This window comes from Microtus ochrogaster, unplaced genomic scaffold, assembly GCF_000317375.1.
Source record: "Microtus ochrogaster isolate Prairie Vole_2 unplaced genomic scaffold, MicOch1.0 UNK97, whole genome shotgun sequence".
NCBI lineage: Eukaryota > Metazoa > Chordata > Mammalia > Rodentia > Cricetidae > Microtus > Microtus ochrogaster.
In genome coordinates, this window is record NW_004949195.1 from 903,166 (window position 1) to 928,029 (window position 24,864).

The following is a 24,864-nucleotide window of genomic DNA, read 5'->3' on the forward strand; positions in this document are numbered from 1 at the left end:
ACCCCCTGAGGAGCCCAATGCTCCAAGTCCTACACTGCCAGCTCAATTTAAACAAAGAGCACCTATGTATAACAGTGGCCTGAGCCCAGCTACGCCAACACCTGCAACACCTACCTCGCCTCTGATACCTACTACTCCCCCAGCTGCCACCCCCACTGCTCAGACACCCCCAGTGGCCATGGTGGCCCCACAGACCCAAGCACCTGCCCCTGCCCCTGTTCAGCAGCAACCTAAGAAGAACCTGTCTCTCACGAGAGAACAGATGTTTGCTGCCCAGGAGATGTTCAAGACAGCAAACAAGGTCACTCGGCCAGAGAAGGCCCTCATCCTGGGCTTCATGGCTGGCTCTCGAGAGAACCCGTGCCCGGAGCAGGGGGATGTGATCCAGATCAAGCTCAGCGAGCACACAGAGGATCTGCCCTAGGCAGACGGCCAGGGCAGTACCACCATGCTAGTGGACACAGTGTTCGAGATGAACTACGCCACAGGCCAGTGGACACGCTTCAAGAAGTACAAGCCCATGACCAATGTGTCCTAAGTGCCATCTCTGCTGCTGACCCGCATCAGGCCAGACGACAAGCTTTGCTGGCTATGCTAAGTGACCTGAGCAGATACCGAAGGATGTGTTCCACCCCAATACCTGCCATCCACAGTCTACTGGGCCCCAAGGTGTTTTAAGTTTTAGGTCATTTCTCTGGGGAGTTTAGGCATTTTTTTTAAAATTATAATGGGTTAGTTTTTTTGTGTGCTTAAGATACATTTTTTTTATTCAATATTACACTTTAAATGCTAAACCAAAAAAGTTACAACTTCATTTTAGTGCCTGCTAGACTTTTACCTTTTTTATTTTTTCTTTAAAAAATTGCACTGGCTGAGAGGACTTCCTCTGCTTGTGCATGCCTTCCCTCACAAGGCTGAGGGGACCAAAGGTGACACCCGACAGGCTAGGGTGTGAGGGGGGCTATAACCAGCCTCAATGCCACTGCCTGCCAGGGATTTGTATATGTCTTTTGTACAGTTGTAAAGATTTCAAACCTGTCTCTGGGTACCTATTTTCATTGTAAAATGATATGAGTATTAAAGTTTAGTTTTTCTAAAAAAAAAAAAGATATTTTCATTAGACTTTTGGTCACAGTGACCAAAAGCTACTAATACCCATACGTATTTCTAACATGTTTTTAATATTACATGGCACTTGAAATTTCATCAGTTCTGAGATACACATTCTTTCACATTGGAAACTCAATGAAATCAGTATGTAATTCACAACCAATGCTAGTCACACACTGGCAGAATTTAAACTTTTTCTTGGGGGAAGAAAAAGGAAGAGACACCCCTACATCAGACACTGCTTGGTGAGGTTTGATTTGAATTTCTTACAACCTATGATGCTGATGCAACTTAATATAGTGTGTGTTTTCCAAACTTTGGCTCCTAGAGTAAGAACAGCATCAACCCTTAAGGAATGCACCAAGCTCTCTTCAACACCCCGTCTCCTTTGGACTCCTAAGTGACGGACAAGATGATACTCCTGGCCACAACTTGAGAGCCAGCATGTCCCAAAAAGGTGTGACCTTAAGACAATGTCCTAGTTTGCTTTCTATGGCTGTGATAAACACCATGACCAAAAGCAGCCTGAGAAGGAAAGGGTTTATTTCAGTTAACAGTTTATAGCCCCTCACAAAGGAGTCAGGGCAGGAACTGGAGGCAGGAACTGAAGCAGAGGGCTTGGAGGAACCATGGTTACTGGCTTGCTCCCTATAGCTTGTTATACAACCCAGGACCAGCTGCCCTGCCCAAGGGTAGCACTGCCCAGTGAGTTGCGAGCTCTTCCCCCACTCCTATCTCACATCAATCATTAGGTCAGAAAATCCCCCCCCCCGCCCCCAGATTTGCCTACAGTCAATCTGACCGAGGCATTTTCTCTGTTGAAGCCTGCTCTTCTCTGGTGGCCCTAGCTTGTGTCAAGTTAATAAAAATCTAACAAGCACAATTAGGTTAGGCCAGGACTGGACCCTAAAACCCTGGACCCCAACCTACCTCAGATCTCTTCCCAGTTCTGCCCCATACATATTCAGCAGGAGTCCCTGTTACTATCAGCAAGCCTGTCAACATCTGGGACCCCCTTGCCCTCAGCACACTTTATGAGGATATAGGTTCTCCATCAGGTCTCTGCACTCCGTGAGGAACTGGATTTATGCAAAATAACTGTGATTCACCAGTGTGCAGGAACTTTAAATAAACGCGGGTGATGCTGTCATAATCTATGCAGCTAGGGACGTAAAGAGTACTTAAGGTTATAAGCTTGGAGGAGGAAGTAGGGGCGGCTGACTTCCACAGGTAGAAAACATGATCTATGTGACAAGTAGATCTTGACAAGACTTCTTCCTCTTTATCCCGCACTCCACCCCCTCCCTACACACATGTACACACACACACACACACACACACACACACACACACACACACACACACACACACACACACAAAGTCCTGGTCCACTCCAGGTCTAGTTCCTCAGTCAGGCAGACCCCAGGTGGTTGGTTCTCAAGCTCTCTGTCCCATGTGCCAGCCCTCAATGCTTATCTCCTTTTGCCCCCCCCCTTTCCCGCCCACGGCAGGTTGACCACACCCTGCTCCACTCCATCCAGCAGCCACTGCAGGCCAAGAGAACAGCCCGACAGACTCACCTTCAGGTGGATGGGGAAGGGCCGCTCCTGCTGGAGAGGCCCAAGCAGAGTCTGCTCTACGCTGACCAGCTCCGAGGTCGAGTCCACCACGCGGGCCAGCACGCTGCGCATCGCCATCCGCGCCAGGGTGCAGGGCCCGCGGTCCCGGGGGAATGGCAGCAGCTCAGCGCCCCCCTCTGCGCCCCGCTGCCCGCCTGCCTCGGGGGAGCTCCGCGCTCCGGCGACCCCGCGTCCCAGCCCCCGCCGAGTCCGCATCTGGCCTGGGCGACGAGCTTGGGCGACGGGCACGTGGTCCGGGCCGCGTGGGCTTCCGGGGGCGCTAGGACCGTCGCCCCAGCCCCACTCCTGCTGGAGTAGCTGCAGGGTCTGCAGAGCCACCATTTGGTGACTGATGGAAGCCACTAAGGGCGCGGGGCTGGCCATGGCCGGCTGGCAACTGGGTGCAGACGAGCAGGTGGAGCGCAGGAGAGGGAGCCTGGAGGCGTTCGGGGTCGCAGGGTCACATTTTCCTAACTCCCGGCTCTCCCCCGGCCTCCGCGTCCCTCAGCGTGTGTGGCCCGCCCCGCCCCCGGCCCGCAGGTGGTGACCCGAACTTGCCCCTGCATTCAGTTCCAGGCAGAATGGGCTCAAAATGACCCAAAGCTGCCAAAAGCCTGCTCCTCCGTGAGCGCTTGAACATCAGCCAGATGCTGAGCTCTGGTTCTTCCGCCTCTAGGGGCTTTGGTGGGGAAACGCGCGCGGCTTTGTGCGGATGTATCTATCCCCAGATACCCCGCCCCCTTCTTCCCTGAAGGACGCCAGTCAAGGACCGCTTAAGGCAGGGGAGGCCCCAGGTCTGGGGTGTCATAGGGATCCAAAGTGCCCAGAGCTCCGCAAAACTCATAAAGGACATTGGTGCATTCCCCTTCCTTTTCTGGGGGCGTTTTCGGAAACTCTGTAAAAATAGCCTTGCGGACGTCCAAACAAAAGACGTGGACAGCGAGTCTTAAAGTTCATCCCTTATTGCTTGGTTCCCCGCAGGTACTGACATCCCACATGCAGAAATGGTATCAAGGAAGAGTTGGCACTACTTGCTCCTGAACCCAAACCTGGCACTGCCCAAATGAGGAGCTTGACTGTTTTGTGTGAAAGTACTCAGGCAGCAAGGTCAAAGGTCAATCCTCTTTCAGAGCATGAACCTCAGGACAGCTGTTTAAATACTCATTTTTAATCACACCAAACATGGCTGTCTCCTTTAAGTAATGTGAAAGGACTCAGTCATAGGTGGTTTGGGTTCCTATGTGTGAGTGTGGGTGAGTGTGTGTGTGTGTGTGTGTGTGTGTGTGTGTGGAGGGGGAGGGGGGAGTGTGGTTTGGTTGTTGTTTTTTTTAAAGGCCTTTGGAGGGAGTAATAGGGAGAACTATCCCAGAGAGCATCTTTTTTTCTGCTTTTTCGTCTTGTAAGGAGAATCCAGTGATCCAGCCCAGCAGATGCAGGGGCACAGCGTAGGAGTGAGGAGTCAAGGACCAAGGACAAGCTAGAGGCCCAGGCAGATGGAGGGCGTGTCCCGTGGAGTCAGTTCTGGAAGCTCTCTGAATGGAAAAGACCTTGCCCTGGTGCTGTGGTGCTGTCGGCACAGACAAGTGAGCATTAAGAAATATGGAGTCCATTAAGATCTCACTGACTCCGGGGTAGCTGACCCTGTGCAATCCTCCCCGCCCTCCAACAAAGGTTCTTGGAAATCTCAGTTTCCTTCCCCTCTGAAAAACAATCGAAATAAACAAAAACCAATCATGTTACGGTAAATTATATCTGGGTAAAAAAAAATGCTAATCTGCAGCCACAGAGGAAATGACTTTGGTGAGAAGCAGTTTGTTATTGATTAGTTTACCTCGCCATAAAGTTACTTAAGTTCATCCACGAAAATACAGAAATTCTCCCGAATTGTGTATTTACTGTTTAAATCTTCAGATGCGAAGCACATTCGGCAAAGATTAAACAGGGAAGCGCACAAACCACCCCTGTTTGCAGAAAACATGCCAGGTCTCCAGGATTTCATGAACTAAGCCCTCTACAAACGTCTCCTGACCAAGGGCATTCCAGTCAACAGGACAGGGATCCCCAAGCAGGTCTGAGCCCTCCTCTTCTGTACACCACACTGGTTCTGAGAGCCATGAGACAACTGACCTTCAGGAAGGACGTGAGATGAGGGCCAGAAAACCACAGGGCATGAGGGGTGAAAGTGCCTACCGAAAGATGGCCTGGTGCTCTTCCAGCAAAGCTCCCCATCTATCCATCCGGGAGTCACATTTGCGTTCTGTGTGATCTCAACATGGCTTCTGGTCCAAAGCTGGAGACCGAAGACCATGAGGGAAAGTCTTCATGGGGCATTGACATGAATTAAGAGGATTAGCAGGTCTCTCCTTGCTCTAAAGCATCTGCAAGAGTTGACTCTGCTGGGCCACCAGACCAAGCACATCCCTATACCCATCATGTACCCAGTCTGAAACTCCAGAAGAAGTGCTCAGTCAAAGAATGCTGTGTATTCAGTATTTTTGCTTCGGTACCTATCTGAGTATTTTATGGAGCCCATGTTCTCATTTCTCAGTGGACATACTTCATCTTCCACGTTCAGCCCAAGGGTTTGATAAGGTAAACTGAGCCAAGTTGTAGAAGGAAAGAGATTTGGGCCATCCAGGCTGCAGTCAATTACAGCCACCTTCGCAAGGTCAGGAACCACTTAGAATGTTTTCCATTGGGTTTATTGTAAAAGATAAAACCACGGAGCTTTATAGTACAGGCCAGGAGATCACACAAGCAGCAAAGAGCACTTCCTCTTTCAGTAAGGAAGTATAACACACAAGAATTTAATTGACAAGAATGTATTGTCCAGCATAATAAGAATTCTGAAGGTGGCTTTCACGTTGCTCAATACTAGAGTTCTGAGATGTCATCAAACCCTTGGTTCCTTCTATCTTTTTGAGAGCACATCTGCTTTATCTTTTGTGCTTGGTCCTTGGGTTACTTCTCCTCTAGCCACCAAATAGTGACAATGGCTCCTTGCCTTGCCTCTGGACAACAATCTCTAACCCAAGAAGTTATCTCTTCTTCAGTAGCCCTTCTCAAGTTCAGGGAGATGCCTCATAAAAAGCTGCACATGTCCTTCATCTATGTCTTGGCTGAAATTGAAGAGCATATCTTTGTCAAGGCAATCATAATCGAGAGGAAAGGGGCCAAGATAAGAATGAACCAAAATTCAGTCCTGAAGCATACACTCATGATGTGGATGGTGAATATTCAGTAGGAATCCGGGTTCTGTTACCAAGCAACAACAGCGGCAACCAAACACCAGGAAGCTTATGCAGTGGCCCTGAGGAAAAGACACATCCGATCTCCAGGGTCTCTCCTATTTCCAGGTACACAGGAAGCCAAGTATCATAAGGCTAATCTTTCCACTACAGAGTGGTTGACTATGATGTGCCTTGTGCAAGAGACACTGAGGCGATATGTGTTGTGGAACCTCTGCAGCAACCCTGTGAGCTTGAGGGGACAGCCTGCCTATGAATAACTCAGCACCAAAGAGAGAAAAGCCAAAACGTCTGGAGAGAAAATACCGGAGTCCTTGTAGTAGCGCCATTTGCATCCTGCACAGAGCAGCTCATGAAGACAGCCCCACCCCTGAGGAGTTGGGTTACAGAAGACAATAAAGTATCTTTTTAATTTGGCCCATTTGGGGTTTAATTTATTAGAACAAAAGGAATCATGATGGAAACAAACAACATAACATAACACTGAAAAAGTACCAGGCCAGTTTCACTGACCCCGTGAGCCAGCACCCCTTTAACTAAACACTGCTGTGTCTGCAGGAGTTTAGCCATCCCCTGACCTGTGCAGGTTAAAGCTCTCGGGGCAACTTCCATCTTCCTCATAATACATGAGGACCTTTTAACTGATCACAAGAATTGCTAAGACTCTTATGAATGAGCAATGAGAATAAAGGGGGCTAAAAAGCTCAGTGAGTGAGAAACCCTGCTCCACCTGTCAAGGGACAGGGAGGTTATTGCTACATGGTCAGGGGTTCACAGACTCCTTTCCCACATGAGCCAACCATGCCAGTGTTCATGTAGGATGTTTGAGAAGCTGGGCTCATGAGGGGTCGAAGGGAACAGGTGTGCAGAGTCACCCTCAAAGGACTCAGCAGAGCCCAGATACATGTGAGCCCTGCTTATACTCTTTGGCACTTTTCTTCAAAGGGGATCTGAGAGAGTTCCAGAGCCAACCATTAACTTTCAATGCACCCTGGGGAAGTTCATAGAGTGGAGAAAAAGAAGACATGTCCTAAGAGGCCAAAGTGTTGCTCTTGAATAAAAACCACGAAGAGGACCACATCAGAGAAGTAGATGCTGAAGAGACAAACCAAGATATGAAAAGGTACGGAAGAACAATCAAACAGGGAAAAGGTACAGGCAGAAGAATACAAAGCATGAAAGATTGAGTTCCCTTTGCAAACATGTAACCATACTGGATGAAGACTTCAGGTCATAAACATGCACAAGAAGTTTTGACTTAGCCTAAACATTTGATTTTCAGTAAAGACAGAGAGAGGGATGTAATCTTGCCACAAAACTACTAAAATACAAAGAACAGTCTTTACTCAGGGCAATGTGCTTTCAGAACATCATGCTTCTCAGATTATCTTTCAGATTCTTTTTCTCAGATACTTTTAGGTTAATCACTTGGTGAATCTGAGTTAAGAAAAAGGCAAGAGTGGGTGAGAAAGCATCATGACTTGATATGAAGTGTCTCACAAAAGGCTCATGTGTCAGAGGCATGGTCCCCAGCTGATGTAGCCAGTCATTGAGAGGGCTTTAGATGGAGAGCATTTTGCCCTTCTCAGGGATTCATTGACTAGTTCATAATGAAGTATTGGAAGATGGAGGATACTGTTGAAGATGAAGTCATTGAGGGCATATTCTAGGGGTAATAGAGAGTCCCTGACCTGTCTCTGCCTTAACCCCCGCCTTTCTACTTCCTATCCACGCTGAGGCAAGCAGCTTTGCTACACCGTGTACTGTGGTGTTTGACCTCATCACAGGCCCCAGATATGGCTGTGTGCTTTTATCATAACAAAACAGAGAGGGAAAAGAATGTTTGGAAATGATGAGTACCACCCGGGCCTCCTGATAAAACCAGATATGATTTGCCCTGCCAGGTTTTCCTTTTCAACACAAAATGCAAGTCTTCCCAAGTATAGAAACTTGGTTCACTTTGTTTAATTAATCCAATCCTAGATTTGTGGAGGAAAAGAATCTCTATCTGTGTAGCCCAGGACAAACTTGCACTCACGATCCTTCGGCCCTAGCCTCTGAGTGCTTGGACTGAAGACGGGCACCTCCGTGTTCTCGCTGTGTTCTCACAGTTCAGCAAGAATTTTTGATGTCGGAAGAGAAAAGAAGCAAGCTTTAGGAATACACTTGACTTTTTGAATTGTTGGAGCTTTGCCGGTGAGAGAGTTTTTAAGAATAAGAACTTGCATGCCACCTCCAGGAGACTTCAACAGAGCAGGCTGGCCAGTGTTACCCCCAGAGGACATCTCTTCCCTCTGCGGGGAAAATAAAAGGGCTACTGTATATCCTAAATCATTTTGATTATGTATATAGATACCATTTATGTGTTGAAATGGGGAAATTTAAAGATAAAAATGGGCAAAGGGTCTGTCGTAGTGGCATGTGCTACAACCCCAGAACCCTAAAGGTAGGAGGAGGACCTGCTTGTTCTTCCTGGCTGCCCAGCTAGCTTAGCCCTGAAGTAACCACACAGAAACTGTATTATTTAAATCACTGCTTGGCCCATTAGCTCTAGTTTCTTATTGGCTAACTCTTAACATCTTAATTTAACCCATTTCTATTAATCTGTGCATCACCACAAGGTCGTGGCCTACCAGCAAAGTTTCGGCATGTCTGTCTTCAGCAGCTCCATAGTGTCTCTCTGACTCCACCCTTCTTCCTCCCAGCATACAGCCTAACTTTCCCTGCCTATCTAAGTTCTGTCTTATCAACAGACCATGGCAGTATCTTTATTCATTAATGGTAATCACAGCACACAGAGGGAAATCCCACATCAAAACAAGGTTGAGAGAGTATGGCCAGCCTAGGCTATATATGTATAACCTACCTCAAAAAGAAATATGGGGGGGGCCTTATGACTTTGTCAACTGGATTCTAGGGTCTCTACCCTTAGTGGAAATAAAATGTCACCACCTTGCCAGTTTAGGATCACTGTGTATTTCATATTCTAGTAACTTCCATTTGACTGCAATAGAAAGAACTAGGCTGGGCAAATAGTGGCTCATCCCTATAATCCCAACACTCAGGAGCCAGAGGCAGGTGGGTCTCTGAGTGTGAGACCAACCTGGTTTATATAACAAGTTCCATACCAGTCAGGGTTATGTAGGGACACCCTATTTATTAAAAGAGGAGGAAGAAGAGAAATATTTAAGTATATGATTTGCAACTGCAAGTAATTTTTACATGTATGAACTGATATAAAATGAGCAAATAGTTGGCTAGAGGTGCATATGTATATGATGTTACTTCAACTAATGAAAATAACTATTGTATGATTATTGTTAACTTATTCAGTTTTGCTCCTCACAATTCTAGAAAATAAAAGAGCCCAAGGCTAAGGTGGGAGATGTTGTCTGGTGAGAACTCTTCTTTATCTTTCCAAGATGGTACCTTATTGTTCCATCTTTCAGGAAGATGAACGTCACCCCTTCATGTGGTAGAAGGGGAGAGAGAAAAAAGAGATGAACTTTCCACTAAATGTAAAAATATTTTTTAGATTTATTTCTTTTATTTGATATGTCTGAGTGATTTGCCTGCATGTATGTGTGTGTGTCACAAGTGTGACAGGTACCTTCAGAGATCAGGAGAGTTTGTTAGGACCCCTGGTGCTGGAGCTACAGTTGGTGCTGGGAATCTTGGCCTGGATCCTCTGCAAGACTACCAAGTATTCTTAACCATGGAACCATCCCTTCCCGCTGATTGATGTCTTTAGATGCACGCCTCTCACGGGTCCTTTTGACTCACTGCCCCAATGCCACACCTCCCAATACTCTATGCTTCAGTTTCAACATGAATTTTGGAGAGAGCAAAACTATTCAAAACTCAGTACATATCACAGGTTAAAAATAAAACTAGAAGAATCCTCACTTCCCATGTGAGAATAAATAACAGATGGATTAGGAGCCAAATGTAAACTGTCAAGACAAGACTGTGTATCAGAAGGGAACAGCGGCGAGTCCATTGTGGGCATCAAATAGGGAAGCATTTCTTCTGATGGCGATAAGACACCACACATTGAAAACTGGACGGATTCCATTATGTGCAATATTGAAATATGTGATGATGAACAACAGCTTAAGTAACATTAAAAAGGCACATGATGAGGCCTGAAGAGATGGGTCTGCAGTTAGGAGCCCTTGGTGCTCTCACGGAGAGACTCTAGTTCAGGTCTCAGCACCCAGATCTAGCAGCTCAGAACCCCCTGCAACCCCAGCCTAGGGATTCAATGGCCTCTTCAGGCCTTCATGCACACTCACACACATGTGACACAAAATCCCTCTCCCTCAGCCCCCTCCCCCACACACAAATAGACATAAATTAAAAAAAAACTTCATAAAAGGGACAGCTGAGGGGAAAAGGAGCACATTTCAAAACCATAAATATAAACGCAAACACAGTTTTTTTTTAATGACAAGGATTTTGACAGAATGTAAAAGAAAAAAAACCCAGAAAACAAAGTTCAAATGTTCAGCAAAAATGTGAAAAGATATTTAACCTTACTGGTAATGAGAGAAAACAGGCACATGGACTCTGCATACAGTACGATCCTCTCACTGCCCAATCGTCCTCATTGGGTCATGTGACATTGTGACAACAATGTAGGGCATGTGACAGCAGCCATTGCCCTACATTGCTGTCAGCCAATGGCCCTTGAGGAGAGACATAACACATTCAGGGAAACAGTCAGGTAGCATTTGAACAGGTGACAGCCAGAGAGGACAGGAGCATGCTGCTGGTGTTAGAGGAGGGGAGTGCTCATGACAGGACACAGATCACAGATCACAGACCACATTCAGGGTATGAGGACAAAGGGGGTTGTTTTTGACAGCCAAGATTGAAGGACGAAGAAAATCAGGCGGTTGAAAATATTGCAAGAATTCCTGTGTGCTCCTCCTTCGGGAATCTTGTTCCCTGATTAGGATATTCCAGGCCTGCTTCCTCTCTCCCTCAGTCTCCCGTTTACTTCAATCTGACCCTTGTCTCCTCAGGACTTTTCCTGTCTTCTAAGCTTCCTCACAGGCTGGTGAACAAAAGGCTTTGTTCCCAGCTAGTCAGTGATGATGGGAGACAGTGTAACCTTCAAAAGAAGCAGCTCAAGTGGAAGAAAGTGGGGTCACTGCGAAAGTTCCTCCGTTTTGACCTCCACCTCCGTTCTTGTGTCTTCTGTAAGCTATTTCCTATAAAAAACATTCCAGTCCTCAGAAATGGCTAGGATCAAAAGTAACAGGGTAGCCATCTAGAAAGTACAGAGGACTGCAGAATGTCCCCACCTGAGGGTCAGCCAATAAGAAAACCTGACAAGCAACAGGTGAGGTTCAAAAATAAAATTTCTGAAAAATCCCTAGACATGAGCCAATCAGGGTTGAATCCATCACCCCACACTCTGCTAATTTAACTTTTCTGGGTTTTGCCTTTAAATAATGCTCTCTAGAAGGGTAGGGTACCTCCTCTCGCTGCTATGCTGACAAGGTCCCTGATGGCTTGTAATTACATGCACGGTAATAAACCTTGCTTCCCCCTCCCTCTGCTCTTCCCCCTTATCCCCTTCTCCCCTTTCCCTTTCCCTTCCATAACCCACTAAATAAATACCCACTTTCTCTGCATGGTGTGCCTATCTGTCTGTCGCTCACCTGCCGCAGTTGCGACTCCTCATGGGACTGGCTGCCTTCATGGCCTGCCGTGGTCTCAGGACCCACTGCCCATTGCTGCCACTCAGGGACCTGTGGTGTTTTAGTTTTACTATAACATTAGTGTTGTGACTCAGGGAACAGCACCATTTTATTTTTACCATAACAGGCACAACTGGAATTGTGTTCCCTCCCTGCATCTTTCCCTCTTCTTGTCCCCAGAACAGCCATCCTGAGGAGTCCAGCTTGGGTTTGTCACCCCTTTCCCACTGCAGTGTCTCTCACCACAGACCCACAAACAACAGAGTCAATCAAACATGAACTAAGGTTCTTAAAGTCACAAGTCAAAATACCTTCTGCTCCCTGTCTTTCTCGAGCATTGTGTCACAGCCCAGCAACTTCCAGACTCACAGATTCTGACATAATCATGATGTAATTACCACACAGTGATAAAACACTGCCCAAAAGACTCTGACATAACCATGATGTAATTACTACACAGTAATAAAATACTGCCCAACATATCCACCTTTATTAGTTGACCTAATAATGTTCTTCAGAGGTTTCCACCCTGTACCTCAAATTTTATGCATTTTTTTAAATTTTCTTTTTTAAAAAACAGAAACAAACTATCTTTTTTTTATTTTCCATATCAATCCCATTTCCTATTCCTTCCCCTCCTCCCATTCCCTCCATTTAACCTCCCAACTCCCCCCATCCACTCCTAAGAGAGGGTAAGATACATTGCTTTGGGGAAAGTCCAAGTTCCTCGCTACTCTATCTAGGCCAAGTAAGGTATCTATCCAAAAAGAATAGGTTCCCAAAAAGTCAATACAAGCAGTAGGTATAAATCCTATTGCTGCTGCCAGTGGCCCCTCAGTCTGACCCAGTCATACAACTGTCACTCACATTCAGTGGGACTAGTTTGGACCTATGCTGGTTCCTTCCCTGTCTGGCTGGAGTTGGTAAGCTCCATTATCTCAGGTAAACTGTCTCAATGGGTGTCCCCATCATGGTATTGACCTCTTTGCTCATATTCTCACTCCTCCCACTCTTGGGAGCTCAGTATGCATTGCTTTTTAAAATATTTATTTGGGGGCATTAATATATGCATATGTATTTATGTATTGGTACATTTGTATGCACAGATTTTTCAAAGTATACTGTTATTTTATGAATTTCCTTGGTGTCTGTTATAATGCCTCCCTTTCACCTCCAATTTTACTAATTTGAATCTTTATTCATCTTTTGGTTAATTTGGATAAGGGTCTGTCAATCTTGTTGAATTTTTTTTCAAAGAACCAACTTTTCGTTTCATTGATTCTTTGTACTTTTGTTTGGTTTATTTTTGTCTCATTTATTTCAGCCCTGAGTTTGGTTATTTTCTCCCATCTACTCTTTTTGTATGTTTTTTATTCTCATTGTTATAGAGTTTTAAGGTTGTGCCATTAAGTTACTAAAATGAGATCTCTCCATAGGCATTTAATGCTATCAACTTGCCTCTTAAAAATGCGTTTATTGGGTCCCATAGGTTTGGGTGTGTTATATTTTCATTTTCTAGTGACATTTCATTTATATTTTAATAAATAAAACTTGCCTGAAGATCAGAGAGTAAAACAACCCATTGGTCAACCTTACAGACCAGGCAGTGGTAATACATACTTTTAATCCCAGTAGCTACATTAGTTTACTACAAAAACTGGGCGATGCTTACCTTTAATCCCAGTGATGTATGCCTTTGATCTCAGCCCTAGAGAGAATATAAAACGGGAGGAGACAGCTCTCAGTCTCAGTCTCATTCTGAGGTTCCTGGAGGCAGGATCACCATTTTGGACTGAGGTAGAGGTAAGAGTCAGTGGCTGACTGCTTTGCTTTTCTGACTTTTAGGTTGAACTCCAGTTTCTGTGTCTGAGTTTTTAGTTAATTGTGTTTCATCATTCAATTCTAAAATTTGTTTTCTTCTTAATTTCTGTTTTGCTCCATTATTCATTCAGAAGTGAGTTATCCAGTTTCCATGTGTGTCTGTATACTTTCTGTTGGCTCTTTTGTTACTATTCTGCTTTAATATATGATACTCAGAAAAATGCAGGGTGTTATTTTAAATTTTAAATATCTGTTGAGACTTGCTTTGTCTCCTACTGGGTCCATTGGTTTATCATGTTATTCATCTCCAACATTTATCTTTTTAGATTTTTGTCTGGATGATTTGTCTACTGGTAAGAGTAGGGTATTGATATCACCCACTATCATTCTGAGGGTCAATATGTGATTTGAAATATAGCAGTGTTTCCGTTGTGAACTTGGGTGCTCTTGTGTTTGGTATGAAATGTTTAGAATTGTATTATCATCTCATTGTCTTTTGTTTTTTAGCTTTTTGTTTTGTTTTGTTTTGTTTTGAGTGTGTAGTATGTTTTCATATCTCTTTTGATTAGTTTTGGTTAGAAGTCTATTTTACAAGATATTAAAATAGCTGTACTTGTTTGCTTTTTGGATTGATTTGCTTGAAATAGGTTTTTCCAACCCTTTACCCTAAGGTGATGTCTGTCTCCAATGGTGAGGTATATTTCTTAGCTGAAGCAGAAAGATGAGTCTTATCTTCTAATCCAATCTATTTGTCTGAGTCTTTTCCCTGATGGATCAAAACCATAACTATTGAGAATCATCAATGATCAGTGTTTATTGATTCTTATTATTTTGTTATTATAGTATAGGCCCCTCTATTTACTTATTATTCTGGGATTACTTATTCCTTGTGTCCTCTTGGGTGTAGTTGATCTTCTCTTCAGACTGACCTTTCCTTCTAGTGTCCTCTGTAGAGCTCAGTGGCTGGACAGACACTGCTTAAATTTGTTTTTGTTATGGAATATTTTTCTTTCTCCATCAATCGTTATCGATGGTTTTACTGGTTACAGTAGTCTCAGCTGGGCACCTGTGTCTTCTTAGAGTTTGTAGAACATTCTTTCAGGCCTTTCTGTCCTTCAGAGTTTCCATTAAAAGGTCAGGGGGTATTCTAATGGATCCGCTTTTATTTGTGGCTTGATGTTTTTCCCTTGTAGCTTTTAATAGTCCTTATTTGTCTTGTGCATTTTGTGTTTTAATTATTAAATGCTGTAGCTTACAACAAATTCAGGGATTGGTGGACTTTCTAGTTGGTTTTCAAAACCTGCAAATGGAGCTTAGCCTTTTACCTAACAATTCTTCAAAATAGAAGAAACAAGACTAAGAGTGTGTGTGTGTGTGTGTGTGTGTGTGTGTGTGTGTGTGTGTGTTGTGAGGTAATTTCCTCTGAGATTAAAACATTCCATCTCACAGGGAAGCTCCTTAACCCAGCAGTAAAACAGTTCAAATAAGTTCAGGAAGTCCATAAAACTGACCAGATTTATTAGGCCCCTCCTTCCCAGGATAAATAATGAAGACTACCAAAAGCCACTCCCAGACAAGCTGCAAAGGAGACTCTGAGCCCAGGTCAGCTACCTGGAAGAAGCAGAAACCAGCCCAGATGCCTGTAAAGGGTTTAGGCCAGCAGCTGACAACCTTGAGGCCTCGACGTCTTTGGGGTTGAATGATCCTTTCTCAAGAGTCGTCTAAGACCAGCAGAAAACACAGGCATTTACGTTATCATTTATAACAGTATCAAAATTAGTTATGAAGTAGCAATGAAAATAATTTTACAGTTGGGGGTGACCACAATGTGAGGAACTGAGTTAAAGGGTTACAGCATTAGGAAGGTTGAGAACCCCTGGTTTAGAACAAATGAATCACTCAAAAAGGAAGGACACTCTCTAACCTCTTGAGTTGTCTGCAGGTTGTGCAGTGTGCTCCAGGTTTCCAGATTTTGTGAGTTGCCCACCATGTCGGGTGTTGGTAATGTAACTGTCTTGAGGTTGCATCTAATTCTACACGTAACCGCTCATCCCTACCTGTAAGGAACACCAATAAAACTTTGGTTCATCAAGTTGGACTTCCATGTTAAGGGCTCCCAATCTGGGATGCATAAATGTATGTGTTGTATTTCCCCAGTAAATGTTTTGTCAAACAACAGTGTGTGTGTGTGTGTGTGTGTGTGTGTGTGTGTGTGTGTGTGTACACAAGTGTGTATGTGTACGTGTACAAGCAATTCTGCATGCAGATGTGCATGCAGGAGAAGGTACGTGTGCACATGGAGACCATATGTCAACATTAGATGTCTTTCTCCATCACTATCCACCTTACATTTCTGAGACAGGGCTTCTCACTAAACCTGGAGATCACTGATTTGGTCTGATCGGCCAGCCACTAAGTTTCAGGACTAACATTTCCACCTCTCTAGAGCTGACGTCAGTGCCACAGCCACCTTCAGTTTTCTGTATGAGTCCTGGGAATCCAACTCCAGTTCCCATCCAAGTACAGCAAGCTTTTTAGTGACTGAGCAGTCTCTCCAGCTCCTAGACAAAGATATTTTTAGCAAGTAAAAATGTTGGGTTTTTTTTTTTTGCAAGTAGCCCTGTACTTTAATAAAAGCAACTACAAGAAAGGGAAATTTATATTGAAGGAAGTAATACTACAAAGCAATTAAAATGCATCAGAAGTGGAAGTTGTAGTGACTGGATTATACAGGCCCATATTTCTACATTGTATGGCAGTCAAAATTTTGAGCAACCTGGCAAGACACAATTTACACCTGCCACACAGAAGGTGGTTTCCCAGCCCTTTGATAGTGAGACAAACTGACGTCATTCAAAGCAAGTGGTCAGGATATGCTAATGTTGTTCTGCTCCTTCTTTGTGATTTAGGAGATTGCCTGGGAAGAGGTATATGTTTCAGTCTATGTGACAGAGCAGGCATATATAGGAAGACATGACAAAATGGGCATAGAAAGGTATGGACGTGACCATAGTCATTCTCCCTGCTACCTAGGAAACAGAATGCTAATGAACTTCCCCCTCAGTTTATGTTTTGGTATAAAAGATGTTTGGAAAATAAACGTGGGTGATTTTCAGGATGTGAATTCAGGATTTAATGAAGGATCCCTGAAAACTCCCTCCTGATAAAGTCGTGTGAGTTGTGTCTTTATTCCCACACCTCGACTTTGGTTTGAGAAATAATTTATGAAAGGGCTGGACCCTGACAAAAATAAGTCAATAAATAAATATTGCATACATAGTTCAACTTCCTTAAGAGCCTGTTGTGTAGCAGTTCTCCAAAATAAAACATCCGGTCTGCAGAGAGGAAACAACCCAAAAGCTTCAGGAAGTCTCTGAAACTGACTAGACTCACTAGCCCCCTCCCTGCCTTAGAGTGTTTATGCTATAAGAACTCCTGAGAGACATTCTCCATTGAGTTATTTGGGGGAGGTTTAAACCAGACAAGGTACTTGGAAGAAGCAGAAACCAGCAGAACCAGCTGTAAGGGGTTAGACCAACTGAGCTGCATGGAAGAGATGTTCCCTAACCTGTCAAACTGCCAGCAAGGTATGCATTGAGCTCCAGATTTCCTGCATTCACAGTTATTTTCATTCCTGATCGAGTTTTTGTGGCACATCTGTCTTTGAGTCATTTCTCTGCTTGTAATTTCAATAAAGCTCAATGGTTCACAAATTTGGATATTTGTGGTGTCTTTCCTACTTTAGTCTGTCATTAACGTCCAAACTGAGGTGAGTGTTTGTTTATGTCTCCTCAGGGATGGTGTTACACACAGGAATAGGGCTGAGAGGTCTCAACTTTCCCCCTTATACAGCCGGATCTAAGCTTCATTTTCTTAAGGGCAAATGAGTTTCCTTCCTAACAAAGAGCCATTAGCTAACAACTCCTCTGACAGGAGAGACAAGGAAGGAGGCACATACAAGGCCTCAGTCAGCCCCCACAGTGTCTCAAGGCAGTAACCAAAAGCAGACAGTTCCTGTAACCCTCCTGAAACATGCCTGGACTTGCCTGAATATGTCCAAAGATGGTAAACCTGAAACCTCAACCAATCAAAAATGCACTAATGTAACTGCTGCTTGCTTAACCAATCATGCTTGAGATGACAAACCATTCCTCGCTGTGCCTTAAAAGGAGCAAATGTGCTCCTCTCATGGTCACCGTTTTGAACAAGTGGTTGACTGATTCTGCATGCTGGTTGTTTCTGCAGAATAAACACTCTTTGTTTTTGCTTATTATTTGAGTCTGGGCTCTTTCTCCAGTGATTTTTGGACCCCTGCAAAGCTATTTAAAATTAAAATGGCAATGTGTGGGTGACTTAAAAAGCATACAAACATGTCATCTGTCTGACAAAAAAAAAAATAATCCAAATATGAATGGTAAATACAGTGCTGGAAGAGTCTAGTATTTTACATGAAATGAATAACTACTCAGCTGAGCAACCTGAGCCATGTGAGTGCTGCAGTGTGCCTGTGGAGACAATCTGAAAACTGTTAAGCAAGGAGAGAAAAATGGAAAGGCTAAGAACTGTCTAACAGGAATCTATACACACAAGAGTAGGTGACAGAAAGTTGTCTGAGTTGGGGTTTCAACTGCCATGAAGAGACGGCAACTCTTATAATGAAAAACATTTAATTGGGGCTGGATTACAGTTTCAGAGGTTTAGTCCATTTTTGCCATGGTAGAAAACATGGCAGTATGCAAGCAGACATGAGGCTGAAGAAGGAGCTAAGAGTTCTACATCTTGATCCACAGGCAGCGGGAAAGGAGCTGATCCCTAGACCTAGTTGAGTTTCTGAGACTTCAAAGCCTGCTCCCAGAAACACACCTCCCCCAACAAGGCCACACCTCCTCCAACAAGACCACACCTCCTCCAACAAGGCCACATCTCTTATAATACCACTTGCTATGATCCTATGGTGCCATTTTCATTCAAACTAACACACAAGAGTAGGCAACAGGAAACCCAGGAAGCAAAACAGCTATTAGTATCAAGCACACTTCCCAAGTAGCTACATCTACAAATGAACTGGATACTGTAACAACCACAGCGATTATCTCCACAACTTAAATGAAAAAGGGTGAGCTCTGTGAAAGATACAACCTGACAAAGTTTCCTGAGAAACCATGGATAACCTAATTAGAGAGACACAGTAGTGCAGTTGATCTGCATCCACCATACAATGGTTCATCCCACCAAATAACCAAGGAAGGTCCGACATCAAAGCACGCTTTCCAGCATCTCCTGAGCATACCAAAGCCTGGCAAAGACATCACAGGAAAGCGATAGACCCATGTCTCCATAAACCTACAGTTTAAAATAAAACTCAGCAATTGCAACAAATAATAAACAAAAAGTATTCCACATCACGAGGAAGGGAGGCTTATGTGGGAATTGTCTTAGTTAGGGTTTCTACTGTTGTGAAGAGACACCACTACCACGGCAATTCTTATAAAGGAAAACATTTAATTGTGGCTAGTTTCGGAGGTTAGTCCATTATCATCACAGCAGAAAGCATAGAGGCATGAGGGATGCAGTCCTGGAGAAGGAACTGAGAGTTCTACATCTGGATCCACGGGCAGCAGGAAGAGACAGCAAGCCACTAGGTCTGACTTCAGCATCTCAACCTCAACATCAACCCCCAGTGACACACTTCCTTCAACAAGGCCACACCTCCTAACAGTGCCATTCCCTATGGGCCTGTGGGGTCCAAGTTCACTCAAGCCACCACAGGAATGCAAGCTAAATTTAATGTTTAAATTTGTTGTCACTGAAAAACAGCAAATTAACAATTTTAAAAGGAAAACCTGTATCATCACAGCTGCAGATAAAGAAAGGACATTTGATAAAAATCTACCTCTATTCTTAATGGAAAAAAATTAGTGCAAACTAGGAACAGAAAGGAACTTGGTCAGTGTATCTGGGAAGGTGCTGCAATGAAAAGGTATAGTGGCGCCACATTAATGACACAGATTGTCCCCAAAGCTCAGGCATGAGACACTGATGTCCACTAACACTATTTCTGCACAACATTGTTCTAAGACATTTTAGCCACTCTTAGTGGCTAAGAAAAGCAAATGAAAGATGTTTAAATTTGAAAGGAAGAAGGAAAACTATCTTTGTGCATATAAAGTAGGATTATCCACAAGGAAAATCCACCTGGAACCTAGCAGAAGTTCACCCATTAGTTTAGCATGTTTGCAAGGTGTAGATGCAGAAGGTCAACAACACTTACTAACAACAAACAATCAGACATAGAGGGTTTTTTTGTTTAGTTTTTGTTTTGTTTTGTTTTGTTTGGTTTGGTTTGGTTTTTTTGGTTTTTTAATTTATTTATTTATTTTTGGTTTTTCAAGACAGGGTTTCTCTGTGGCTTTGGAGCCTGTCCTGGAACTAGCTCTTGTAGACCAGGCTGGTCTCAACCTCACAGAGATCCACCTGCCCCTGCCTCCCGAGTGCTGGGATTAAAGGCGTACGCCACCACCACCTGGCAGACATAGAGTTTTTAAAAAGCTCCATTTATAATATATCAAACAGTAGGAAATAGAGTTAACAAAAGATGTACAAAACCTACACACTGAAAACTACAAAACAATGCGGAAAGTAAGAAAGAGCCAAGTAAGTGGAGAAATAACTGTTCATTGTTCAAAAGAAACAAGTTTGCTAGGGTTGGCCATTCTTCCTGGATGGAGACATGGGTTCAATGCAGTCACATTCCAAGGAGCAGTACACTTTTTCTGTAAACTTGCCAACTGACAATAGACTTTACATGGAAACAGAAGAAACTTTGCACTGTTAACGGCTTTATAGAAGAATGATGCTGCTCTCCACCCCAGTAAGACAGACAGCTGAGCACTGGATACGCTGGACAGACAGATCAATGAAACACAAAGTCCAGAAGCCATGCCACACGTAATGCCCAGGCCTAAATGGGAAAATGAAATCCTTGCAAAACCAGTTGTAAACACTGAAAACATATTTAGCAATAGCTAGGATAATTCTGAAGTATAAGGATAAAGCTACAGAGTCTGTAATATGCATGTATATATGTAATATATATTACACACATAACAAACAAATCAGACAATTTCTAAAAATGAATCAAATCTATTTTAGGTGGAAAATAAATTTTAATAAATAATGTCTGAGGTGTTGCAGCTCTTTCAGAAAATCTAATAAGTGGTGCTAGAAAAACAGCTCTTCCTCTTAGAGATGAACTTCAACCCCCATAGAAACCTACAGAGAAATTCATTTGAGATGCTCCTTATCTTCAAAGATCAATGATACAGACCCTACATAAATAATTAAAATTATTTTAGGACATGAAAACCACTAAGTATATTAGACAAGAAAAAACTATACTCTAAGCAAAGCTAATGTCCCATCCAAGAGAAACTGAGAAGTCACAAGTTGGAGAAAACATTTTGCAATATATATTTGACAAAGAACTTGTATCCTTGTAGGTTAATGTTTGGTGAGAATGGACCACAATATACAACAAACCCATGTGGGAGTTTATTGATGGGGGAGAAGGGATGTAGGCTAAAAGAGAAAGTCAAGCCAGTCCACCCAGAAAGAGAAGTGAGGCAGGAGAGAGCAAGGGACAGGTGGAGCTCGCTTTTAAAGGGGCCCTGGCTCAAGTGTACAGATCCTTACAGCAGCCATGCGACATAGAACATAGCGACATCACAGCTCTAGGCTGGCTGGGCCTTTGCCCGAATACTGACAAAAGCATCTTAGGCCATGGGACCCTGGGGCTGGCTAGGCTTTTGTCTAAATACTGACAGGTGCATTTTGCCAGGTGATGGAGGCAGGTGAGCATAATGCCTGAATGCTGACACTCCTGATATATACAAATTAACAATGAAAATTTCTGGGTTTTAAAGTGAACTAAAAAAGTCCTTGGAAAATTCATACATGAAGATACATGGAGAGCCAACAAAAAGATTAATTGAATATCACTAGTCACATGGAAAGTGTGAATGGAAAACACGGTGCGATCTATAAAGTCTCATTATCTGGAATAGTGAGGAAAGGGAAGGAGGAGAGGAACAAGGAAGGGGAGGAAGAAGTACAGGAACAAGCGACAAGTGTGGGAAAACAGCGCCTATACATTGTTAGGAGAGGAAGAGGCAGAAAAGAACAGGCCATTTGGAAGAAAGTTTGGAAGTTTCTTGTATTTAAACACGTACATTCCCTCTGACTGAGCAGTGGCATTCCTAGGTACTTACCTGGAGAAATGTAAACACTTGTAATCAAAAGATTTGCAAAAAAAAAAAAAAAAAAGTGTATAAAGTGTATTCTCAGGATTCGTATTCACAATGGCCAAAAAGCAGGGGGAAAAACCTGTCAGTCCAGTGGAAAAGTGGATAAACAAACTGTGATATGTTCGTGGAGTGGGATACTTCTCCAGAAAAGAGAACGTTTAAAGCTGCAAATAATTGCAAACATAAACGTGAACCTTGCAGACATCCGTCTGATTGCAGCAAATGAACAAGAAACATTGTAAGTTTCTAAGCTGGCTCCCTGACAGTTGCTCTCTCTGCAGTAACACCTGCAAACCTGCCAGAGGGCCTTCATAACCGCCATTCAGGTTAGCCATAAGTTAATAATTCTGGATTAATTATAGACCTCATTAATCATGGGAGCTCTTAAATCAGAGGCTACAGGGCACGTCTCAGGAATTCAAGGTTTTGGGAGAACTCAGACTAGCCTGAGGCAGAAATGGTCCAGCTGGAAATTGTAGGCTAGAAAGGAGTTCTGTCAACAGCTAGTTGATGGCTAAGCAGACATAATAGGAATGCAAACTGGCCAAGGTGATCAGACATTATTAGACATAGATTGGGCCCCACAAAAGGCTCAAAAAATTAAGTGGAGACGTCATTGCAAACCTCCTGACCTTCACATGTGCCTACTGCACACGTGTGCAGAAAGAAATAATTAGTGTACTTTAGAGCACACTTTAAAAATCTGAAACGAGGATGGAGAGATGGCCCGGTGTTTCAGAGTGTTTACTGCTCCTCCAGAGGACCTGAGTTCAGCTGCTAGCAGCCAGGTCAGGAAGCTCACAGCTGCCTGAACTCTAGCTCCAGAGAGGATCTGATACCCTCCCCTGACCCCGCACAGGTACACACTCACACACAGACACATATACACACACAATTAAAAATAAAATCTTTATATATTTTGGAGATCAGACCTTTGTCAGTTGCAGGGTTGGTGAAGATCTTCTCCCAGTAAGTGGGTTGCCTTTTTGTCTTAGTGACAGTGTCCTTTGCTTTATAGAAGCTTCTCAGTCTCAGGAGGTCCCATTTATTCAATGAGGCCCTTAATGTCTGTGCTGCTGGGGTTATACGTAGGAAGTGGTCTCCTGTGCCCATGTGTTGTAGAGTACTTCCCACTTTTTCTTCTACCAGGTTCAGTGTGTTCGGACTGATATTGAGGTCTTTAATCCATTTGGACTTGAGTTTTGTGCATGGTGATAGATATGGATCTATTTTCATTCTTCTACAGATTGACATCCAGTTTTGCCAGCACAATTTGTTGAAGATGCTCTCTTTTTTCCATTGTATACTTTTAGCTCCTTTATCGAAAATCAGGTGTTCATAGGTTTGTGGGTTAAAGTCAGGGTCTTCTATTCGATTCCATTGGTCGACTTCTCTGTTTTTATGCCAATACCAAGCTGTTTTCAATACTGTAGCTCTGTAATAGAGTTTGAAGTCAGGGATGGTAATGCCTCCAGACGATCCTTTATTGTATAAGATTGTTTTGGCTATCCTGGGTTTTTTGTTTTTCCAAAGCCTGGGATAAAACCAGACTCACTGAACGTAGCGGACAATGAGGACTACTGAGAACTCAAGAGCAATGGCAATGGGTTTTTGATATTACTGCAAGTACTGGCTTTGTGGGAGCCTAGGCAGTTTGGATGCTCACCTTACTAGACCTGGATGGAGGTGGGTGGTCCTTGGACTTCCCACAGGGCAGGGAACCCTGATTGCTCTTTGGGCTGACGAGGGAGGGGGACTTGATTGGGGGAGGCGGAGGGAAATGGGAGGCAGTGGCGGAGAAGAGACAGAAATCTTTAATTAATAAATAAATAAATAAAATTTTAAAAAATAAAATCTTTTCTAAGTTCTGAAACTATATGCAGTAAAAGAGTAAACTCCCAAGTCCACTTCCCTGCACAGAACCAGCTGTTTTCTCTGTGTATTTGCAAATGCATTATACATTTGCACATGTAGGGAGACCTATCTATTTTCTCATTGAAGCTTGACCAACAAAGGCTGTGACAGTCTGCATTTAAAGTGTGCACCATATCTTGATAGATTACAACCCCATTAAACCACCAAGGTGAGCCTTATCATTCCCCTACCCCCAAGGTTCTTTATGCCCCAGGCATTCCCAGTGTCCCCTGGCTAGCCAGCATTTTGTTACTACAGAGTAATTGCTTTCTCTCTAATGCCACACAAAAGTTGTAGAGCAAACAGGCCTTGGTATGCAGCTTCTTTCATTCCATGAATATTCTGAGACTTGTACCTTTGATTGTCTATATAAATAATTCTTTTCTTCCTTGCTTGATAGTATTTAATCATATGGCTATACCACATTCTTCCTGTCTTGTTAATACCCTTGAATCATTTTTAGTTCTTTACTGTCAAAAACGGACCTGTTATAATCTGTGTAAAAGCAGACATGTGCTCTCATTTTTCTGGGGCAAACACTATGAAGTGTATAATAGTCCATGTTATCAGAAGAACAGAGCAAATAAGATGGAAAAAGACACACACATATCTATAGATATAGATATGAATTTTTCTATTCCCAGCAGCAGTGTGTGTGAGAGGCGCGCATCTCCTGCTTTGCCCCAACACCTAGAGGTTTTTAATTTTTATCCAGCTTCATGGGTGTGGAGTACCATTTCATTCGCGGTCTTCTAAGGACTGATAACACTGACTGCCTAGCTTGTCTAGTTTGCTGTCTGTATATTTTCTTTGGTAAAGTGCTCAATGGTTTCCCTATTTTTAAAATTTTTTTTATACTAGTAAGTTTGGAAAGTTCTTCATACATGCTTTAGATATTTGTATATTCTTTATCAAATACACAATTTAGATGTATTTTCTCATAGCCTATGGCTTTTATTCTCTTAATAGTGTCTCTTCAGGAGCGATAGTTTTAAATTTTGGCATACTTCCTCATTTTCCTTTGACGGTTTCAGCTTTCATTATCACATTTCAGAAATCCTAGCCAAAGTCATGGTAATGAAGATTCTCTCCTGTGTTTCCTCTGGAAGCTGTGTAGTGCCACATTTAACGCTTGTATGTG

The 24,864-nt window shown here is 43.4% G+C and overlaps 1 protein-coding gene across 1 annotated transcript in view; it reads right to left on the reverse strand.

Moving 5' to 3' along the window:
- The window catches only part of Dleu7 (deleted in lymphocytic leukemia 7), a 10,333-nt gene extending 6,850 nt beyond the window's left edge, over positions 1 to 3,483 (reverse strand). Inside the window, exon 1 of the mRNA XM_005371067.3 lies at positions 2,691 to 3,483. Within this exon, the coding sequence (XP_005371124.1) occupies positions 2,691 to 3,113 (423 nt within the window). The 5' untranslated portion in view covers positions 3,114 to 3,483. The remainder of the gene's footprint in view (positions 1 to 2,690) is intronic.
- Between the last annotated feature and the right edge of the window lie 21,381 nt (positions 3,484 to 24,864).